At 40.8% G+C, this 2,500-nt stretch overlaps 1 protein-coding gene across 2 annotated transcripts in view; it reads right to left on the bottom strand.

Annotated features, from left to right (window-relative positions):
• Positions 1 to 2,500, bottom strand: part of LOC113818102 (failed axon connections homolog) — a 3,967-nt gene that overhangs the window by 571 nt on the left and 896 nt on the right. For both annotated transcript variants that reach the window (XM_027370247.2, XM_027370248.2), the window contains exons 2-6: positions 2,468 to 2,500; positions 1,657 to 1,789; positions 893 to 1,089; positions 410 to 618; positions 72 to 188 (exon numbers count right to left, since the gene is read on the bottom strand). The exon at positions 2,468 to 2,500 is cut by the window's right edge and continues 106 nt beyond it. In XM_027370247.2, coding sequence (XP_027226048.2) covers positions 72 to 188; positions 410 to 618; positions 893 to 1,089; positions 1,657 to 1,789; positions 2,468 to 2,500 — 689 coding nt within the window. The remainder of the gene's footprint in view (positions 1 to 71; positions 189 to 409; positions 619 to 892; positions 1,090 to 1,656; positions 1,790 to 2,467) is intronic.

Here is a 2,500-nt window from a genome sequence, read left to right on the forward strand (position 1 = left end):
GTCAAGTGACACTATAGGATATGAATGAGAAGTATCGGCTGCAGATGAATCAGAAATCGAAATGACCTCACCTGTGACGATTTCCTCGTACTTTGATCCCGGGGCGTTCCACCTTAGCTGCGCCAGCTGGCCGAAGATGGCACAGTCGGCGCTCGAAGGTCGGTCCCCGCCGAAGAAGGGCGCCTCGCCTGAAGGAACGCGAGAGAAAAAAAAAATAATAAGTTGGGATACTTTGTCGTGCCCTTCTAACCGAGTCTGCAACATTTATCAACTTTCTGCTTGTTTTACTTTCCCTCTCCCCATTTCACTGTTTCCCCCACTCGACTGAAATGTTTATTTAAGACTCCAAATCAAGAACTTAATATCGCTTTCCATTTCCCCTTTTCCTTCTCCTTCCTCCCTCACTCACCAAGCACTCCAGACAAAGTCCCACACGCTTTCTTGCAAATCAGGAAGATCTCCTCGGGTGTGTGTTTCCCAATGCCGTGTTCTCTCGCCCTCGCTCTTATTCCCCTCTTCATGAACACTGGGAAGAAGCGAGACATGAGAGGAGAGAAGGACTGCGATTTCATGAAGGACTCGCAGCCGTCGATCCAGTAACGCCATGTAATAACGCACCTGATGAAGAGACAGGAGGAAATGGGATTAGTGCTTTGATAAATAAGGAATACTTAAATAATCAGTGAACAGAATTTCTGTCACCGTTAGGGAAGTCATATGATAGTCACTGATAAGAAACGCCATCGCCATTATGGGCGCAACGCTAAAAAAATCACAAGGGGAAATGAATAGAACACTTCCACAATAAGGTTGAGGGAAGGAGAGAATAAGAAGCAGGAAGAAAAGGAAAATCAAAGATTATAACCAATGAGAGAGAAAGAGTAAGACTGACCAGAAGAGGTGTTCGTCAGCCAGGACCCTGACGGCCTCGAGCGCGGCCGCCTTCTGGGGGTCGAGGTGGCTTTCGAGGTCGACGTTGAACTCATTGGCGAGCCGCTCGAGGATGAACTCAGAGTCGCCGAGGTCCTCGCCGTTGAGGGTGATCCATGGGCATTTGCCCTTCGGCCCGAACGGCGATTCCGTGTCCACCTGTCGAGAAGTCAGACATTTGTATGTTTTTCAATCTGTATCACAACAAATTTAAAGGTAAAACTTCAACCTCATCACTAACCATAACGACAAGTTTACTTTACTATGGGCCTTGCTCTTATCTAAAGATAAGGATTATCGCATTGTGATTAGAGGTGAACACAAGGGTTTACATAGTACAGCGTAACAATATCTTACAGACACGACAATGTAAAAACTGTATGTTTACTTCTAGCAAATGCCATTATACTAGTATATAAATATTTTTATGATTATTAGCTTCATTCAAACAAATTCTTTTAATGACTGAACATCCTTTTTCAATTATTACTTATAGTCAAATCTTTAATGATTCAGATTCAATATTACCATTGGCAATGAAGAAGAAAAAACTAAAGACCAGTGATTGTACTATCATGTACAATGGAAAGATAAGAGATTACCTTTTCGAGTACCACTATTCTGGATGCAATATACAATAAAGGGTATTTTTTGACATGATACATCTAAAGGAAAATTACCACAAACATTTAACTACTAACAAACTAAAGCAAGAAAAGCACTCACCTCATACTTAATATCTGCAAGTCTTAGGAAACTCTCCACCTTCAGTGCAAATGGACTAAGATTTGGGCAGTACTTTCCTCGCTGGAATTGGTGTAGAAGGACAACGTTGTGACCCACACTATCCCAGGCTTTCCTGGAATCAGAGGTAACTAGTGTCCTTATGTGAACAAAAAACTTTCTTCTTCACATATTCTAGAATTTACCTGACTTTGCAGAAGGAACACCACTCACCCTCATGGCCTTTCCTCATTGCAATTGAAGTTGCAGCACCTTCACAGGCCTCATTACATCCTTTATGGTTGGGTGCTTCAAAATATGGGCCATGGTAGTAGTGTTTTCTAGATTACTACATTTCACAAAATGATGTTTACATGATACAAGTAAAATACTACTGTATATGAAAAAAATATATGTAATTGATCATACAAAAAAATCATACTAGATACAGATGCAAAAAAACTACCGACTAGTGATTAAAAATTGTAACAACATACTACATTGCAAGAAACCATTCACCTCATTTGACAAGAACCTTCATGGTGGCAGCAGTGTGATGAGCTCATCTTAGATGGTCAGGCATATTAATTAGCTTCTAATGACATACGTGAAATTAGCCTAAGGTGCTTTATAAACAAAATATATATTTTTTACTCTTATGCAACGTTGCTTTGATTGTTCTACAAATTCCTCACAATTTTTCACAAACGACCACAACAAACAACACATCAAAGCTAGGTATCATCCCTAACATCAGGCAAACATGATGTGAATGCTTTCTCTAGCGTTGCTCTTCCTCATTTATTTCACCCACCTCTGCCTGTTTTTCTTCCTCAGCCTCATGATT

This window comes from Penaeus vannamei, chromosome 13 (genome assembly GCF_042767895.1).
Source record: "Penaeus vannamei isolate JL-2024 chromosome 13, ASM4276789v1, whole genome shotgun sequence".
Classification (NCBI taxonomy): domain Eukaryota; kingdom Metazoa; phylum Arthropoda; class Malacostraca; order Decapoda; family Penaeidae; genus Penaeus; species Penaeus vannamei.